Here is a 17,032-nt window from a genome sequence, read left to right as displayed (position 1 = left end):
AATTGCGTATGTTTATATTTTGTTTATATTTATTTAATTATTGTGAGGTTTGATGTGTTTTTCCTTATTCAGTGATCCTTTGTATTTCTTTTTCTGTTTTTGAATTGCCAGTTAATTGTATTTTGCCTCTTTTTCTACTAAAATATTTATTTTCACATAGAGGACTCTTTGTATATGAGGATATTAACATCTTATTATTTTTCTCCCATTTGTCAGTTGTTTCAACATTGCTTGTGACTTTTGATATACAAATTCTTAAAGACTTCATTACATAAAATCTGTTGACTTCTTTATTTTATATAAGTCTCATGTAATTAGAGAGCTTTTCTTCCTCTGATGTCAGATAGTTAATCTCCTATTTGTTTTCTTCTCATTCTTTGGGTTGTGTCTGTGACTTTTATAATAAAACTCATTTGGGAGAACTCAGTGGGATTGTTAACTGAAGGCTTGAGTATCAGCTTTCTTGGGCTGCAACTGCATTGCAAAGCTTGAAATACCAGTCATGGTTCTTAAATGACTTGTCTGTAGTCCTCTATGAGAATGATGGTAATGATTGCTTGGAGAATAAATTTTGCTGAAAGGGAGGCAGTGTCTTTGTGATAGTCTGAATTCCAGGTAATTCACTGCAAAGAACTGAAATAGGCATTGTGAGGAAAATTATGTTTATGATATAAATATATGAATATATATCCTGTAGCACTTGGTTATTGCAGATTAAAGTATATAAATGAACATATTACAGATAAATGTCACTGACACAGCTACACATTACAATGGTCTGGAAGTTTTTGCCTATATAGTAGGGGTTTCATTTCATCAACATTAAAGTTCTAATTATTGTATATGTATATTTTAAAGATTTTATTTTGGGGGCACCTGGGTGGCTCAGTCGGTTAAGCCTCTGCCTTCAGCTCAGGTCATGATCTCATGGTCCTGGGTTCAAACCCTGGTCAGGCTCCCTGCTCAGCAGGAGTCTGCTTCTCCCTCTCCCTCTGCCCCTCCCCACTCCCCACTTGTGCTCTCTTTCTTTCTCTCTCAAATAAATAAATAAAATCTAAAAAAAAAAAAAAAAGAAAGAAAAAAGGAAAAGGGTAATAAGTAATTAAGTAATGACTGTACCCAATGTGGAGCTCCAACTCACAACCCCAAGATCAAGAGTCTCATGGTCCAGGGTGCCTGGGCGGCACACTTGGTTTCAGTCCAGGATATGATCTCAGGGCTGTGAGATCGAGCTCTGCATGCAGCTGTGCACTCAGCATGGAGTCTGCTTGGGTTTCTCTCTCTCTCTGCCTCTGCTCTCCCTAACCCTCAGATAAATAAAATCTTAAAAAGAAAAAGTCACATGCTCTACTGACTGACACAGGCAGGTACCCCTAATTACTGTATTTTTTGATAAGCTTTTCTTTTAGAACTTAGATTGGTTTTTTGATTTTTTGAGAATCCTGGGGTCCCCTCCCCAATTTGGGAGAATTTCAGTTTAATGGAATTGAAGAGGAATTGGGAGAATGTTCAATTTAATGGAAAATTCAACATTAATATTAGGTCTGTTAAAAAACCGTTTAGTATAATTTGTGTTTTACTAGGATTATTTTTTTTATGTTGTCTTGCTTCCTGTTTGGAATTTGATTTTTGATGTTTTTGAACTCCACAGTGGGGATGCTAGTCCTTTCCAGAGTAATAGGATGAGAACTTGAAAGAAGTGTATCTTGCTGCCTACCATACGGTTTGCACTCAGTGGATATTTGTTGCACAGTGGCTGTATGAATGAATTTATTTGCATTGCAGGGTTTCTCCAAAGAAATTAAAATACCTAAAACCAAATATGTTGGCTACATCAAGGATTATGAGGGGGCCACTTTAATGGGATGTGAGCTAAATCCACGGATCCCATACACAGAATTTTCTGTCATCATTAAGAAGCAAAAGGAGGTAAGCACGGGACCGCCTCCTGTTCCTTCTCTACAGGCTGGTCTTTGTTGGGTGAGTTGTGTGTCTCTGGGCTCTGTGTGGATGGCTCTATGGTGTGTCATCATGATTTTGGTTTGCTGTGGTTTGTACATATTTCTTCTTTGATGGGACGCTTGATCTGTTTCCTTTCTAGGCACCGTTCCTAAGAGGGTCAACACTTGTTAAATTGGTATAAAATATAAAACTTGTAAAATATGATGACATCTTACCTTCGACTTCAAGGCCTTTACATTTAGCCTCATGCATCCTTCCCAGACTTCTTCACTTATCTAAACTCTTCTTGAAAAGCCATTACTGATGCTTTAAGCCTCTAGCTTGGTGTCTTTATCCATTTCCTACCTCACTCTCCCAACCCACGTACAAATAGGACCACTTTGGCCTGTGTTCAGTTTCTTCTTTGAACTTTACTACCACTAGTTTAATCCACTTATTTGAATTTTTGTTACTCCTCATCTTACATGGGCATTTATCTTAGCATATATCCATCTCTCTTTTTAACATTGGGAATTTCGAAGGCCTGTATTTGTAGGAATTCAGTGATTTGCTATCCCATTTTGGGGTGAAGTCTTTTATACATAAGAACTAAAAGAGAAACAGTTAGAGGAAGGGTTGAGAGATTTGACTATGTGGTAGTTTTACATTTGTCCAAAACAGAAGAAAATACCATAAAAAGAGCATAATTGGGGAGTGTGCATTTATTAAATGAACGAATTTTGTGTTAAGCCCAGGATCACCTCCTCGCTCCCCCTAGTTCATTGGCGTTCAAAAATGGGCTTTGTGGCTATGTCATCCCTCATCATTTCCACTTTATACTCCGGTTACTCATTTTAGTGCATTCTTTTTCTAGCAAGTAACTAGAAAAAGCATCTGTCTTAAATCCCATCTTTGTTTTCTGGTTTCTACTAATGTCCCTTAATCCCAGTTCTTGGTTGTTTGTCAGATATCATCAACATAACAGACATAAAAGTCCTTATGCAGTGTTTGGTGCATAGTAGGTGCTCAAGAAATATTTTCCTTTTTTACTTAATGTGGGTCAGGTTTGTTTTTATGAATGTGAGCAAAAGGCACTATTTTTGGCTTTTTTTTTTTTTTTTAAGAAAATAAAAACAACCTTTGTTGTTTCTTGCTCAGAGATGCCAGCCTTAGAGTAAATTCCAAATAGGGTACTTGGAGAGTTAATAAAAGCACAGCAGGCCCCTCTCTCTGTCTCTTTCTAAAGAACTAGCTTTCTTCATTGTTCTCTTTGGGGTTTAATGAGCAGGTCTGTATTCAGCAGCTCCCCATTCAGCATGAGGGACTGCTGGCCAACTAGAGCCATCACCAGGCAGTCAGCTGCTGGGCCCTCCTTCCTCCTCTGAGGAGCATCCATGCATCTCTGGTGAAAGAAGAGAGCAGGAGTCTCCTGCAGATTCACCTAGTCTGGATCTTTTGGCTCTTAGTGCATACAGGGGAAAGCCATGAACACAGCTAGCAAGAGCATTCAGTCCTTTAGAAGACAGTGCTCCTTCCCCTTCCTTTTGCTCCTCCCCTCTTGGATCTCATCTCCCTCTCACCTCCCCTTCCCTGTTTGCCTCCAGCCTTCTCTAACACATGCCACTGAGTGGATGATGCACCTATTAACCTAGTTTCTTTCAAAGAGACTTGAAGTCACCATAATAAAATACTGGATTTCATGTAGTGTCTTCTTCCACAGAACTGGAATGATTTCACAACTATCTTTATTTCAACTTGTGAACCCCCCCCCCCCCCCGCTTGCAGAAGACAGGGACTGATGGTAGTAGCAGACAAGTTGTAAGTAGATGGAGGGCTTTGCTGGCCCCTGAAAGCATGCATGAGCAGAATAAGTTGTGGTTGTGTCTAGTGGAGATGGAGAGGGAAAGCTAGTGCAGTGGGACAGGGGAGCAGAGTAGGAGTTGAGGGCTACTTCGTGAGTGTTGACTCCAAGGGCATGAGGAAGGTGCGGTCCTTCAGGGGCCTAATATCATCGGAGGTGTCTTTGTCGGAAATATGTTTTGAACTGTTTTGAGTCTGCTGAATCCCATCAGCATGAGCAAAGATTCAGAGTCCGGCGTAAGTAGATTCATGGGCACATGCACAGCTAGGACCCTAGGTGTGCCCATGATAACAGCCACTGTTTGAGAAAGTATAACTAGGTCATGAGAAGGCAAAGTTGAGTGTATATATGCATGTGTGTGGGGGTCGTGGAGCTGGGATGTAGGGATACATCTCAAATCTTCATCCGAATGTAAGGTGACAAGGGACTGGGTTTGGAGGATCCAAAGTAAGGGTGACGCCAACCAGTGGGATTTCTTTGTAAGAACACGTGCTAAGACTTGGTGATGTATTAAAGATGGAAGAGCTCCCCCAAATCTTGTGTTTGGGGAGACTAAAGCTGAAGGGATGAAATGGGAGAAGAATTTGAGGAAAGAATGATGATGACATGGTGGAGAAGTGGAAACATTTTCGAGGAAGGTGAAGATAAAAAACTGAAACAAGTAAAGTGTCTCCTTTCTCCAGAGCAACCCGTGGAGGCACAGAGGGGTTAAGAAGCCCTCCAGTGTCGTTATGAGTCACTCACTAGGACTCCACCACCTTCAGGGTGCTACACAAGGGGTATGGAAGCCACCTGGGTGGGTTATCACATCTGAGAGTATCCGTGATAAAGAAAAAAAGTTTTAAAATTATATTTGAAATTATATTTTCTGAAGGTGTTTGTTTAAGAGATTACCATTGGCATTCTCTTTTTAAAAGACTTAGACTGGGGTGGGGTGCCTGGCTCTCTCTGTCAGAGAGCATCTGACTCTTGATCTTGGAGTTGTGAGTTCGAGCCCCAAGTTGGGTGTAGAGATTACTTAGATAAATTTAAAAACTTAAAAAATAATAATAAGGCTTACACTCAGGGCACCTGGCTGGCTCAGTCAGAAGAGCATGTGACCCTTGATCTTGGGGTTGTAAATTTGAGCCCCATGTTGGCTATAGAGATTACTTTAAAATCTTTTTCTTTTTTTAAATTTATTTATTTTAGAGAGGGAGAGCATGCAGGTGTGGGGAGCGGGGGGCAGAGTTAGAGAAACTCAGACACTCCTCACTGAGCCAGATGCCTAATGGGGCTGGATCCCACAACCCTGAGTTCACTATGTGAGCTGAAATCAGTAGGGGGACAGTTAACCAACTGAGCCACCCAGGTGCCCCCAAAAATAAAATCTTTTTTTTTTTTTTTAGCTTTTTATTTATTTGACAGACAGAGATCACAAGTAGGCAGAGAGGCAGGCCAGGGGGCCGGAGGGAAGCAGGCTCCCTGCTGAACAGAGAGCCTGATGTGGGACTCCATCCCAGGACCCTGAGATCATGACCTGAGCCGAGGGCAGAGGCTTAACCCACTGAGCCACCCAGGCGCCCAAAAATAAAATCTTAAAAAAATAAATAAAAAAACTTGAACTCGTAAATAAACAAAGGGAGAGCATGCATCTAGATCTATCCTATCCAGAGTGGCAGCCACTAGGTGCATTTGGCTCCTGAGTGCTTGATACATGGCTAGTTGAAATTGAGATGCTCTGTAAGTATAAAATACACTCTGATTTTGAAGACCTATTAGGAATAAAAGAATGTAAATGTAAAATATCTCATACTTTTTTTTTAACTGATTATATGCTGCAGTGATAATATTTTGGATGTATTGGATTAAGTAAAAACATAAAAAATGTATTGTTAAAGTACAGTTTCTCCTGTTACTTTTTACTTTAAAAAATGTGGCTACTGGAACATGAGTGGATGGGGAGGGTGGGCGCCTTTGGGGCTCAGTTGGTTAAGCCTCTGCCTTCAGTTCAGGTCATGATCTCAGGGTCCTGGGATTGAGTCCCCAGTCTGGGTTTCCTGTTCCGATGGGAGCCTGCTTCTCCCTCTGCCACTCTCCACTGCTCCTGTCCTCTCTCTCTGAAATGACTAAAACCTTACCAAAAACTCACATGAGCTGATTGCATGATATTTCTGTTGCACAGCAGTGAACTAGGTTTACCAGACATACACTTTTACTAGTCCCAGTCACCTTATGAAGTTCTTTGTTTAATTGTCAGGATTAAAATGCGTTCATGCTGGAGCATTTACCAATGATACGTTTGAGATCAAGCTGTTACGAACTGGAATTTTTAGCTTACCTTTGTGAATTCGATTTCTGACTGCTACTGTGTTTTTCTTTCTCAAATTATTATTTAAATTCTAGTGAGTTAACTTACAGTGTAATAAAGAATTTAGTGATTAATCACTTATATATAACACCCAAAGCTCATCATAGGCGCCCTTCTTAGTGCCCATCACCCTCTAGCCCATCCCCCACTGCCCTCGTCAACCCTCAGTCTCTTATGGTTTGCTCCCCCCATCCTTTTTTCTCTCTCTTTTATTTTTTCTTTTTCAAAATCAATTATGACATAGTTAATTTCTGGATGGCTATTTTTAAAGGGTTTTTTTTTTTTTTAAAGATTTTATTTATTTATTTGACAGACAGAGATCACAAGTAGGCAGAGAGGCAGGCAGAGAAAGAGAGAGGAGGAAGCAGGCTCCCTGTGGAGCAGAGAGCCCGACACGGGGCTCGATCCCAGTGCCCCAGGATCATGACCTGAGCTGAAGGCAGAGGCTTTAACCCACTGAGCCACCCAGGTGCCCCTGGATGGCTATTTTAAATTAATTTTTCTTTTTTAAATGGGAACGGCACTGTTTTGGAAATAGTTGACCTCAGTACTTCAGGAACTATTTTACAAAACAAACTTCTCTCAAAATTCCGGAATCATTCATCCTGGCTGCTCACACCAGGGGGTGTGTTGCCTCAACAGTTTGGAGCCACTTTTCTGATGCAAAGAGTATAGATTAGGGCTCAAGCCTTGAAAATTTTGAATAATAATGTCAACCTTCCTGGTACTGGGGACTTTCTGAGACCTGTTCAAGTGCCCTTCAGTCCAGGAAAGGGAACACTTAGCTCCTAGTCGGGTGATGTGAAGAGGTCCAGGCTCTGGGGCTTGGGCTGGTAGCTGATCAGCTCCGGCAGAGGCTCCTCAGAGAAGAAGGGCAGGACACCTGGCCAAAGAGGTGTCTTTCTGTGCCAAAGAGGACAGCGGGCCTCCAGGGCAGTGTGTTCTCTCACTGTTGGCTTTTTTGATGGCAAGGGACAAGTATTCAAAAATGGTTGTGTGAGGGGCACCTGGGTGGCTCAGTGGGTTAAACCCTCTGCCTTCGGCTCAGGTCATGATCCCAGGGTACTGGGATCGAGCCTCACGTCGGGCTCTCTGCTTCTCTCTCTCTCTCTCTGCCTGCCTCTCTGCCTACTTGTGATCTCTGTCTGTCAAATAAATAAATAAAATCTTAAAAAAAACCAAAAAACAGTTGTGTGAATGCCACTGGAGGGGTATGGTATAATAGTACATTTTCAGGTCTTCCCTATTCAATTGCATTCACCCTCTCTCCCTTTTCACGTCCCGAAGACTTTATTTAGGAGACCGACTTTTTAGGTTGACTGATGTCATCTGTAGCCAACAGACTTCCGTCACTAAACGCATTTTCTTCCTGTGCTTTACAGATCATTAAAAAGCTGATAGAAAGAAAACAAGCCCAGATTCGAAAAGTATACCCTGGACTTTCATGTTTTAAAGATGGAGTTCGGCAGATTCCAATAGAAAGCATTCCCGGAATTAGTATGTATAGATCTTCTTTTAAAAGCAAAATCTTTTGGGTTTGCCATGCACTGTGTTTAAAATGGTTGCCAGAGTGCAGTGATTTGGAAAGCTTTTTGCCTTGCCTGTCTCCATTCGTGGTGTTTGTAGTCTTAAGGGAGCAGATGCTTTCCCTTTGTCTTTTCTCTACTGAATGCAAACAAATTAAGGAGGACTTAGATGACTCCTTCTTATTGCTGTTCATATCTATCATTTACTGAAAGATGGCTGTGGATAGCATGGGGGAATTCTACTTTTATGAATGGGGGAATTGAGTCTCAGAATGGTTAAGTCCTTTGATCGCAAATAGCACGTGGCCAGTAACCATCAGAATTAGCAGCAGTGGGATGCTGGTCTGCGGATTTGTTGCTGTGTGCACCCTTGCTCATGCTCTCATGACTGCAACCTGCCCAGGTGTGTGCTGGGCCAAAATTGTCTCCAAATTTCCAGAAAAGATGATTGGGAAACATATAATTTGTTTCAAGTTCCCTATTTTAGTTTTCCCAAGGGTTCTTATCTGTGCGCGTTAGAGATGAATTGTCGTGGGTGAAAACTTGCAAAATAGCTGTTTTTGTAGATCGAAAGCTATCGAATAGCCACACTTTCAATGAGTTCAAATCCAGGATCTTGTAGCATATTGAAGATTAAATACACAGCACAAAATCAAACAAACCACAGCTCTCCAGAAAAAAGTAAGACCTTATTCCGGCAAGATACATTCCTTCAATACAATAGCTACCCTATAGCAGATCTGACTTTTACTTCTAGACCTGGAAATTTCACTTCCCTACATTACCCCTGCTAATGGCATCATAGCTATCACATTGCTGAATGCCCTCTTGCGCCGGCATTCTTCTGTTTTGTTTTGTTTTGTTTTACATACATCAGCTAATCTCAGAAGGGATAATATCACCTAATTTTTAGAGTTCTGTTTTATAGATTGATAAATTACAGAGGCAAAAGGTTAAGTAACTTATCTCGGATAAGTTAGCTTTTAAGGAGAGAGCAAGAAATCAAATCCTTGAAGCTGTAGTTTCTTTCTGCTGCACTAAACCATCTTATATTACAAGCAGGGTCTTTGCCAAATAAAAGAGAGGCCAGGATAAGGTTTGTTCTAACCTAAAATAACAGCTTAACTCTTTTACATGGTGATTAGCAAAATATGTGATTTAGAGTTTAAAATATACACGTGCCCCAAATACTGGACATACTTATTTTTTATATTTTCCTCTGAAAAGTTGGGAGTTCCTTCTTTAAAAAACACCAACAGAAAGAGGTGTTGGCTATCTCGGAAATGTTTCTTGCTGTTAGCTATAGAAGGAAGTAATTAATTGCGGTGGATTTCTGTCTTCCCAGAGTTAGACTTTTATTGAGGCATGCTTGTAATTTATTTCATTTTTGTTAAGTATTACTTTTGTTACTCTCTTGACCAAAAGCAGTTCTCATTCAGTGTTTAATTTTGTTGACATATAGGAGAGACAGGCTGGAAGCCGAGTGGAAAAGAGAAAAGGTAAGTAGGATGGGTGAGAGGATATTAATGGAAGTGATTTTTCTCTCCTTCCAGAAACTTAGAGGAAGCAGGCAAACTGCTTATAATCACCCATTACAGCACTTGCTGCTTTTCACTTTTCATAAACAATTCTGGGATGGCTCCCATTTTAGGTTTTGGTCAAAATAAGCAGAATAGGAATCCCCTGGCAAGGGGGCAAAAAACTAATCATGGTTCTCTGCTGTTTACTCTTTTCCTTTCAAGTAAAGAGCCCAAAGACCCTGACCAGCTTTACAGCACGCTCAAGAGCATCCTGCAGCAGGTGAAGGTGAGTGTCGTCTTTTCATTCACCTCATGCAGATATTTTGAAATGATTTCCCACATGGAATTTCCATATTAGATACCTTACTTTTTTCTTTACTCAAGAGCCATCAAAGCGCTTGGCCCTTCATGGAACCTGTGAAGAGAACAGAAGCTCCGGGATATTATGAAGTTATAAGGTTCCCCATGGGTAATGCCATTAACATTTTCTAAGTATAGATTTAACTCTCTCTGGATGGCGGTGTGGGGGACACGTGGTTGCTGAGGTTGATTTGTACTCTTCTGTTGTAGGGTAGGGTGTATGTGATGGGCGGTGGGGTTCCCTGCATCCGGGCCACTGATACAGAGTAGAGTGATAAAGGAGGGTGGCCCAGTCTCGTTAGACATGCCCGCAGCTTTTACAGCCATCTGCCGCCGGCACTGGATGCAGAGAACCCAGGTGGGGAGCTGTACCCAGCCCTAGATGCGAAAGCTGGCTGTTGGGACATAACCTGGTTTACATTCTACACGTTTGGTTGCACATGGAGAACTTCAGGCTCTCCTCTTGATATATTTTGAAGCTTTTGATAATTTTTGAAAGTGATGCAAAAGAAGTTGGAGTAGGGCTGCTTGCCTGCTACACTAGCAGAGGGAGAAATCCTAGTAACTCAGTTCTCGATTTTCTACGCTCTTGATGGATACTATTAGTGTCACTATTTATATTCCCGTTAAAAGCTTTGTTCCACATCCAATGCCAGACAAACACAAAATGCTTTAGAAATGTAGAATTGTGGAATTTGCTGCTGTGCCTGCACCATGCTAAAATGATTAATTGAGCCAATTGAGAATCCAATTAAGCTAATTTGGCATTGTGTAGATGACAGAGGACTAGCTGAACTGTTTTCAGTCAGTTGTGTGGCCATTGTTTCAGAGACAGCCTGTGTCTTCTGTCCCTTTTCTACCTGCAAACTGTTCCTGGTACTAAGACGTTATTAAAATACGAAAGGAAGAATGAAAGGGCTCTATTAGCTCCCTGATAAAAGAGTTATTTGTAGGTGTTTTCTGTAGCATTAATTTTCACATGAATTTTCAATATAGTCATTGTAATGATTTTGGTAGTCTGTCCTCCTTAGCGTGGACCTACATCCATATGCTTTTCTTTCTCTTTTCTCTCTGCCTTGCTTCTCTGTATCTTAGTTATGAAAACTGAAGTCTAAGGGTTGAGTGAGTCTAGAATTCTGAATGGAAGAGTGTTTGGGGAATCAGTATTTTCTTTTCTTTTTATTCTTTTTTAAAGGTCTTGTTTTTAAGTAATCTCCATACTCAACATGTGGCTAAGACTCACAGCCCTGAGATCAAGGGTCCCATGCCCCATTGCCTGAGCTGGTCACATGCCCCTCAGTGTTTTCCATCCTGTAAAAAATATGTTAAAATCCTTTATTTTTTTTTTTAAAGATTTTATTTATTTATTTGACAGAGACACAGTGAGAGAGGAAACACAAGCAGGGGGAGTGGGAGAGGGAGAAGCAGGCTTCCCGCTGAGCAGGGAGCCCGATGTGGGCCTCGATCCCAGGACCCTGGGATCATGACTTGAGCCGAAGGCAGACGCCTAATGACTGAGTCACCTAGGCTCCCTGTTAAAATCCTTTATGCCCATTTCCAAACTTAACTGACCTTTGCATCCTCATCGCCTGGACCATCTCAACTCCCTTCATGAAATACTCATAGGAGGTTGTATAAGGTTGGGGGAGAATAATTATCTCAGCCCTGCTCATGTACTCTCTGAAGACCTGCAATGGTAGGTCTAGAAGGTCCCTTCTGTCCGCTCTGGAAATGTTAATTGCTTGGTCCAGCCCGAGAAGGGGATGAGCCTCTCCGGTTGGCTACCACCTGTGTGCATAGCTGACTGCTCATGAGTGGAATATTGGCTCTGTTGAGCAAGCCCAATGGTAGACTGAGGTGTGTTCTAGACAAAGGTACAACAGTAAGTGGTGCTTTTTAGGGGAGCAGTAATATTTTTCTTAGGGTGCCTTTAGGTGCTGAGTGAAAGGTATAGTCTTATCCTTAAGATGGTCATGCTTTTAGGGCAGGACTGACAAATCTGTAATTTTACTTTCCCCCATTATTGCCTTCTCAGCTTTTTCTAAAAACATTTCTTCTCTTTCCTTTGTGCTCTCAGAAACTCTTTTTCTTCCATATGAATCAGGTCCAGGCTGTATCATTTAGAGAATCTCATTCAGAACATCGTCTAAGTAGTCTGGCCCAAGCATGTCTTCTTACCATGCGTGGATTGCTGGGCAGGGTTTTCCTATTACTCAGAACTCCGCAGTTGGTGGGAGGGATGAAAATGGAATAATTTAATGATTTTTCCATATGTGATATCACTGATACTTAATCACCTTCTTTAACATGCCGTTTGGTCAGTAAGCTTCTAGTAAGGCTAGAGGAAGAACAATGTTATTTACTTATTTAAAGATTGTATTTATTTATTTGACAGAGAGAGCACAAGCAGGGGGAGTGGCAGGGAGAGGGAAAAGCAGGCTCCCTGCTCAGCAGGGTTCAATCTCAGGACTTTGGGATCATGACCCGAGCCAAAGGTAGACACTTAACCGAGTGAGCCACCCAGGCACCTGAAAGATGTTATTTATAACTTAAGAATAGAATAGAAATATAGAAAGGAAATAACACAGAATGATTTTAATTATTCTGAAAGATCCAGATACTTCTATGACTCTCATTTTGTTTCTGCTGTAGCTTAGGCTCTCTCCATCTCTTCTTACCCCCTTTCTTCCAAATAATAGTTTGAAATCTTTTGGATAAACTTCCTTGTGCCATGTTTCATTTCCCCCACCCCCTTTTAGTTACACAACTCTTCTTCTAAAACATAAACACTGTATTGAGCAGCATATCTTAAGTGGTAGGCATTAGGTGGTAAGGTAGATATCCAACTCTACCTAGAGAGGCACAGTTAATTTTATTGCTCTTCTTTCATTTACTGAGAGGACATCTTCATCTGCTCAGTCACACTTGGGTGAGACATCTAGTGGGGTATTTGCTGAGTCTTTATAAAGTATCTTAATATTTGCCAATTTTTCTCTCCTCCTGAACTGTTTTAGTTAGAGAAGAAAGCAAATTGAAGGTTGAACTCGCAGATATGATGACATACCACTAACCAAGAGAAGCTTTAGTCAAAGGAAATAGGCAAAAGTACCTATTTCACATTTTTTTCTTTGGTGTTTTGTGGTAGATTTAAGATTTTGACACAAATGAATTCTCCCCATTTTTGGATGTTGCACATAAATTTATATATCTCACTAGCTGATGATCCCAGTGTATTCAGTTATAAGTTTCTTTCCTTCTGGAAAATGTGATAATATAGTGGGAATTTGGGCATTGGTAGAGCTATTTTACTTTTTAAACAATTTTGACTTTTCCATGTACAGTTAATATAATTTTTAATGACAGAACCAGACTTAAAGACAACTAGGGGACCTATAAGTAGACAAATGTTAGCATCTTCTTTTTTTATTTTTTTGTATAAGATTTTCTTTTCTTTTCTTTCTTTCTTTCCTTTTTTTTTTTTTTTTTTTTTTAATTTTTATTTATTTATTTATGAGAGAGAGAGAGAGAGAGAGAGAGAGTGAGCGGACATGCTAGCCAGGGGAGGAGCAAGAGGAGCACAGGGAAAGGGAGAAGGAGAGAAATAGACTCCCCACTGAGCGTGAAGCCTGCTGTGGGGCTCTATCCCAGGACCCTGTGGTCATGACCTGAGACAAAACCAAGAGGCCGCTGCTTAACCAACTGAGCCACCTAGGTGCCCCTATTTATTTGAGAGAGAAATAGGTGCCCCTATTTATAGAGAGAGGGAGAGTGCATACCTGTGGGGGAGGGGCACCGGGAAAGGGAGAGAGAATCTCAGGCAGGCTCCATGCTCAGGGCAGAGTCTGACACAGGACTCAGTTCCCACGACCCTGAGATCTTGACCTTAACTGGAATCAGAAGTCAGGCACCTAACCGTCTGAGCCACCCAGGCATACAGAAATGTTAACATCTTCTAATCTGCATGGAATTTTGTAAATCAGTTCTAAGAGTGAGGAGTAAACAAGCCCCATGGTATTCTTACAAGTTCATTTTTTAAAATTATTTATTTATTTATTTTAAAAGGATTTTATTATGTATTTGACACACAGAGAAAGAGAGCGGTCACAAGCAGGGGGAGTGGCAGGGGGAAAGGGAGAAGCAGGCTCCCTGCTCAGCAGGGAACCTGATGCAGGGCTCCATCCAGGACCCTGAGATGGTGACTCGAGCCAAAGCAGACGCCCAACTGATGGAACCACTATTCTTACAAGTTTAAATAAAGTACTGTTTTCATTTGTAAAATAATATAATTTAAAGCAAGTGAATATATTAGGAAAATATTATTTTTACAATAATTTTTCAAAGCTTACTTGCTTTAGAAAAGGAATTACTATTTGTGTTTTGTTTTGTTTTGTTTTTTTACTGCCTGTGATTCATATTTCATGGATGGAACATGAAACTAAATTCATTTGAACCATTTTATATGCAAGGATACTGGTGTATCTGTAGATTTATTTATGATCAGTTTTTCTACTTTAGTTCTGTTTCTGCAGCTCCAAAACAACTGTGAATATAATGAAACAAACCTCAGTATTATTGTTTGGATTTAAGTAATGAAATGATTCAGACAAACGTTCCACCTGCTCTACTCCGGGTAGAGAGAGCCTCTTCTGTATAATTCTGGATGAATAGCTAACAGTACTTAGTTTATCGTACTTATCACTGCTAATCTACTTAGCTTCCTTGTGCTGAATAGGGGATTGGGCCAAATGACTAATAATGATCCTTTCAACGCAGAAATGCTGTGATTTTACACAAGAAGCTCTCACAACAGAAACAACATGAAATTTAAGAACTGTTTTCCGTGATCCTAAGAATGTCTCTTAAGGGGTTGGGATGGTAAAAATGTAGCCACGCTGATGACATAGATTTCTCTCCCTGTCTCCTTTTTTGTCAGTTACTGTTTAAAAGGAGTCAAAGATTGCTAATATTTTTTTTTCCTGTGCAGATCTGAAAACCATGAGCGAACGCCTCAAGAATAGGTACTACGTGTCTAAGAAATTATTCATGGCAGACTTACAGCGAGTCTTTACCAATTGCAAAGAGTACAACCCCCCTGAGAGTGAATACTACAAATGTGCCAATATCCTGGAGAAATTCTTCTTCAGTAAAATTAAGGAAGCTGGATTAATTGACAAGTGATTTTTACCCCCTTCTGCTTCTTAGAAACTCATCAAGCAGTGTGCCTAAAGCAAGGTGGTTTAGTTTTATAAAGAATTGGACATAATGTTTTGAAGATACTTACTTGTAAATGTAATAATTAGCACTTTTGAAAAACAAACAAATAAAACCTCCTTTTAGCTTTTTCAGATATGTATTTAAATTGAAGTCATAGAACATTTTTATTTTATGGAATAGATTTTAAGCTATTTACTACTATTGTAAATTTTCTATGGCATGTCCATTAGCTGAATATTCAATAATAGATGATCAGGGGTTTCCTCAAAACCTGTGTATGAGGAAATTGCACATAGTACCAAGATTTGGGGGAATGCAGAAACTTTTCAGACCATGAATGTTTCCATTTTTTTCTAATGGAATGTGAGAATTTATTTTTATTTTATTCTGAAGGACTTTAAGGAAGGGATACATGATAAGAAGCCCGTAAAAGGTGAAATATGTGATGTTTGAAGTCTCACTGTAGACTTTTTATATATATTTTTTAAAAAAACACTCATCTAGATGAGGTGCTTTGAGCAGTTCTGAAAAATGCAGTTCCAGAAAAGCAACTGCTTTGATTCCTAAGGAAGAAATTCTAAATAATGCACACTTTTTTATAAGCATCTGGATTTTTGATAATTCTATCTACCTACAATAAACTCATGAGCACATAACCACTATTTTAATAATAATTTTCTCTACACAGATGTGGACTATTATATTTGACTTCGCTTATGCAGGCCATAAGTTCCAAAAGGCAATCTGATGCACAGAGGCATACATTTAAAAACACTTTGAGATTGAATCAATGTACTTTAATAAGGAACGATGCATCATCTACGTACGTATCAAATTTGGTGAATCCTTGTTCTAACAAATAAGGATTTTTTTCCCTTTTCTATGATGTTTGCAACCCCACTGATAATGTATTATATGAACATTTTTCCTTTCGCATTTACAGATTATATTCATTGTCTGAGGTGAATTAAATCACCAAGATTTGCTGTCAGTATTTTAACACCTACATTGGAAGACAGACCCAGGGTAGTATCCCACTAAAATCCATCATACAACCTTATTAATCTGTCTTGGGATTCCAGCTTAGTGCTTGGAAATATTTCCTGATTAACACTACATAGAAAAGTGGGACATCTGCCATCCCAACTCTGAGAGAACCAACTAATATCAAACAAATGAAGGCCATTTTGATGGTCTTTGACACTAATTTTTATGATAAAAATTTATAAACTGATTTTTTGTAAAGGACTAGGTTTTAAAAGTATATTTAACTTGATGTTTTCTATCAGCATAAATGAGTTAAAATGATCATGTAATAGTTGTCAAAAACAGTTGCCAGAGATAATCTGCATGAAGGAAAAAAACCTGCAAATGGCTGTTTGCCAGTGGGAAGTATGGTTTTTAATATGTAAGAGATATTCAGAATGCTCACACCGAAAAATGCCTCAACTTTTATAAGCATAAGAAACCACCTTGAGTGGCATCTAGATTTCTAGTGAAGAACGATGATACAGTTTGGATTAAGTATCTTGGACTGGTTTTAAACAGTGCTTTGTCCTGAATCTGCCAAAGCATCTGTCCAGCTTGGTATCCTGTGAAAGTTGTTATTTTCTGGGTAGACATTGTTATAGAGTATTGTCTTTAAAATCAGATTGTCTCTTCTATATTGAAAGCATTTTTATGTTTTCTAATTTAAAAATTAATATTTTCTTATAGATATTGTGCAATAAAGCTGAAGTAGGATGTGTGGTTTTTGCAAATGCTTTAACAGCGGATAAAATTTTACATTTGTAAAATTAATATATTGTACTGGTACAACATAGTTTTAAATTATATTTTAAAAAGCTCTCAATTTGGTGTTGTGTTTTCTTCTTCTAGCCTATTAAATTTAACAGGGCAAGTGTTTGATCTGGTTGTTGACCATCGACTATATACATAATTCTTAGATTTTAGGCATTTTGTTGAAGATGGTTAGCATTGTGGCATTTGTTGGAAGTTTCATAAAAATTCACCCCACCAGTGAGGGAATTTCAAGAGGAGAGACGCTCAAGTGTGTCTGTGTCTTTTGAGTGGTCCATTGCATCTTGCCCACTGTCACTCATTAAACAAAGAAAAAAAAAGTCCTATGGAAAGAAGAGTGTTACTCTTTTAGAAATTAGATGTTTTTTTTCCCCAGTTTTTCTACTCTGCATCGGTGAAATAGATGAAGAGACAGATAAAAATACAGCTGATTCTTACACATCTCCTCCTGAGCTTCTCA

The 17,032-nt window shown here is 39.6% G+C and overlaps 1 protein-coding gene across 2 annotated transcripts in view; it reads left to right on the top strand.

Moving 5' to 3' along the window:
* The window catches only part of LOC111155064 (lysine acetyltransferase 2B), a 101,666-nt gene extending 85,048 nt beyond the window's left edge, over positions 1-16,618 (top strand). Inside the window, exons 13-19 of one of the 2 annotated variants that reach the window (XR_002641117.1) lie at positions 1,786-1,929; positions 7,535-7,649; positions 9,141-9,177; positions 9,421-9,484; positions 9,583-9,667; positions 14,543-14,790; positions 15,461-16,618. Coding sequence is in view for 1 of the 2 variants with exons in the window: in XM_022515096.1 (XP_022370804.1) it covers positions 1,786-1,929; positions 7,535-7,649; positions 9,141-9,177; positions 9,421-9,484; positions 9,583-9,667; positions 14,543-14,736 (639 nt within the window). In the remaining variant the exon portion in view is untranslated. Of the gene's footprint in view, positions 1-1,785; positions 1,930-7,534; positions 7,650-9,140; positions 9,178-9,420; positions 9,485-9,582; positions 9,668-14,542 lie in introns of both variants that reach the window. The other variant, XM_022515096.1, reaches the window with a different exon arrangement.
* Positions 16,619-17,032: the final 414 nt, after the last annotated feature.

This window comes from Enhydra lutris, unplaced genomic scaffold (assembly GCF_002288905.1).
Source record: "Enhydra lutris kenyoni isolate GAN:26980312 unplaced genomic scaffold, ASM228890v2 scaffoldscaffold39, whole genome shotgun sequence".
In the NCBI taxonomy this organism is placed as follows: domain Eukaryota; kingdom Metazoa; phylum Chordata; class Mammalia; order Carnivora; family Mustelidae; genus Enhydra; species Enhydra lutris.
This window is presented reverse-complemented; position numbering and strand designations above follow the sequence as displayed.